This window comes from Lactuca serriola, chromosome 1 (genome assembly GCF_051521515.1).
Source record: "Lactuca serriola cultivar US96UC23 chromosome 1, Lser_US96UC23_V15, whole genome shotgun sequence".
Taxonomy (NCBI): Eukaryota; Viridiplantae; Streptophyta; class Magnoliopsida; order Asterales; family Asteraceae; genus Lactuca; species Lactuca serriola.
This window is the reverse complement of record NC_136408.1, coordinates 54,859,548-54,862,055: the sequence shown is the minus strand read 5'-3', so window position 1 is coordinate 54,862,055 and position 2,508 is coordinate 54,859,548. Positions and strand designations below refer to the sequence as shown.

General features: G+C 33.3%; 1 protein-coding gene across 1 annotated transcript; it reads right to left on the bottom strand.

Annotated features, from left to right (window-relative positions):
* Positions 1–1,585: 1,585 nt before the first annotated feature.
* Positions 1,586–1,966, bottom strand: LOC145055179 (bZIP transcription factor 53-like). Its single transcript, XM_079003482.1, has one exon. It carries the CDS (start codon positions 1,964–1,966, stop codon positions 1,586–1,588), a length of 381 nt encoding a protein of 126 aa, XP_078859608.1.
* Positions 1,967–2,508: the final 542 nt, after the last annotated feature.

Sequence of the window (2,508 nt, the reverse complement as noted above, 5' to 3'; positions counted from 1 at the left end):
TGGGAAGAAGACGATACATTAATGGGGATCTTGAGTTAGTAAGGGTGTCTAAATCAGTACATATGTTGAAGATGACGATGGTGCATAGCAGTTGATGATATTGGGTTTGTTGATTTAGAGATGGTGAGGAGCTGGTGATGATCGATGGTCGGATGAACTAAACATGGTGATTAGATTGAAAATGATGAACATAGGTTTTGATGGTATGTATGATAGTTATGATGGTGGTTTGTATAATGATGCTTGAAGATATAGATAAATGGTGATGATCTAGGTGATGGCCGCATGAAGAAAATAAGATGAAAATTTAGCTTTTCTGAGAGTGAGAGAAATGAAGAAGGGGTTGAGTGGGAGTGACTTTCTTTTTGCTTTAAATTAATTAAAAGAATAAGAAAATAAATAAAATAAAGTAAAAAAGAATTTATTAAGAAGCATATTAGTCATTTTAGGTTGGCTGTGGACCAAAATCATAAAAAAATGTCAACCACAAGGACCAAAATCACAAAAAATATTTGAAATTAGACCCATAATACAAGTTGAAAACTCTTTGGACTTCATCCACACTTTTTTGCTAACCACACCGAAATTTGCAGTTTAGTTGATACCATATAATTAGATAAGTTTCTCGAGAATCTCTTCTATTAAAATTCAATATATACAAAATACAAGATAGGCCTTACACCAATAGGGCTATATAACAAATAGGTATTACACCAATGGGCCAATATATCAAATAAATAAATAAATAGGCCTTAATGGGCCAATATAACAAATAGTGTTATACAAAATATTGGAAAACTATAGGACCCCACTAACAAACATCATCTCTTGATAAGACACGCTATTACTAAATGAGCCAAGAGTGCATCACGAATGAAAATTACTTGGAAATGAACTTTTGTTTCTTACCAAGGCATGTATCATAGTACAAACCTTCTATAAAGCTTCCAATGCCCATGAAAACTTTCAAAACCCCTAAAAGCCTCGTCTTTTTATTTATACCTTTTTCCTTGGTTTTCCTCATTAAACTTAAATCATGATTAAATGGTAATAAGTTCCCACTAATGAAACTTTAATACTTCAAGATTAAGCAATTATTCTTAGTTATATTCATGTATCCTATATCTCACGGTCAAGGCCAAGTACTTGACATTAAAATACTATAAACTGTCACAAATGTATTTAAAAATCCAGTATTTCTCACGATTAATCCCCAGTACTTGAAATCGTGACAGCTTACCCAAGGGTAATAATCCGTTACAATTTGCCGCTAAACCGTCACAAATGTATTTAGAATTTAAATCCGTTGTTAGTTTTGTAGAAGATCCATTGATCGCTAATACGAAAAAATAAATCCGTTTGTAAAAGTATGTATTGTTGTATTGAAACTATTTATCTTTTAGCATTACTACTTACTAGTTATTCATATTTACATCTCATATATACATCCAAAACAATATTTAAGCCACAAAAAAATGAGTCAAACAAAACCTAGTTGGCATGATTTATTTCCAATTAGAAAAGAAATTCAAAATAAACACAAACGTTATATATTTTGGATGGCAAAATAATTAATAAAGATTAATTATTTTGATGAAATGAAACCCATGAATCTAGGCATGGAGTTAGAAGGCTGTTGTTGCTCAAATGGCCTTAGCCATGGCTCTTGAACAACTCCGATCGGTGACCCTGACACACCATCACACTCATACCAACCATAAACAGTCTTTGCATAGTCTAATCTCTTGGCCAATTCTTGTTTCTGTGTTCTCAAAACTATGTTCTCCATTTCCAAGGCAGAATGCGCTTTCGCAAGTCTTTCTATTTTCATAACCATTTCGTCTCTCTTTTTCGTGAAATAAAAGATTTGCTCATTTAGATCCTTCATGTGTTTTTCTTTCTTCATTCTAGACCTCCTTGCAGATTCCCGGTTCGATAGCATCCTCTTCATCTTCTTCTCATCCATCATTAAATAACCCTTTGATGACATGCTTCTTCTAACTTGCTCTAATATTTGAATAATCCAATGTATATACACAAAAAAGAAAGTTCAAGAAACCGAGTAGAACCAATGAAGAAACACGACGGACAATGATTGAACAAGTCTGATTCTACTTAGAATGTTGGCAAAGCTCATATCAATGCGGACTTTTGCGATGGTTTATTGTTCCTATTTGAACAATATAGGCTCATAGTCGACTTTAAAAACCCTAATATGTGTCTTCGTAAAGGAGAGAGAGAGAGAGAGAGAGAGAGAGAGAGAGAGAGAGAGAGAGAGAGGGTATTTGAAGTTATCGTTGAGGGTGAACATTTATAGAATTTGTACGAGGGAGACGAATATTCTGAACAAAAGTCTTGTGTGTCCCTATACATAAGAAGACTTATGTGAAAGAAACGTAATCTTTTGGAATTCTATAGGATAACGAGATAAGACCGAACTTCATAAGTCATAACAATCATTTTCCCCATCTGGTATATTTAATTAAACATATCAGTTAGTTTAATGGG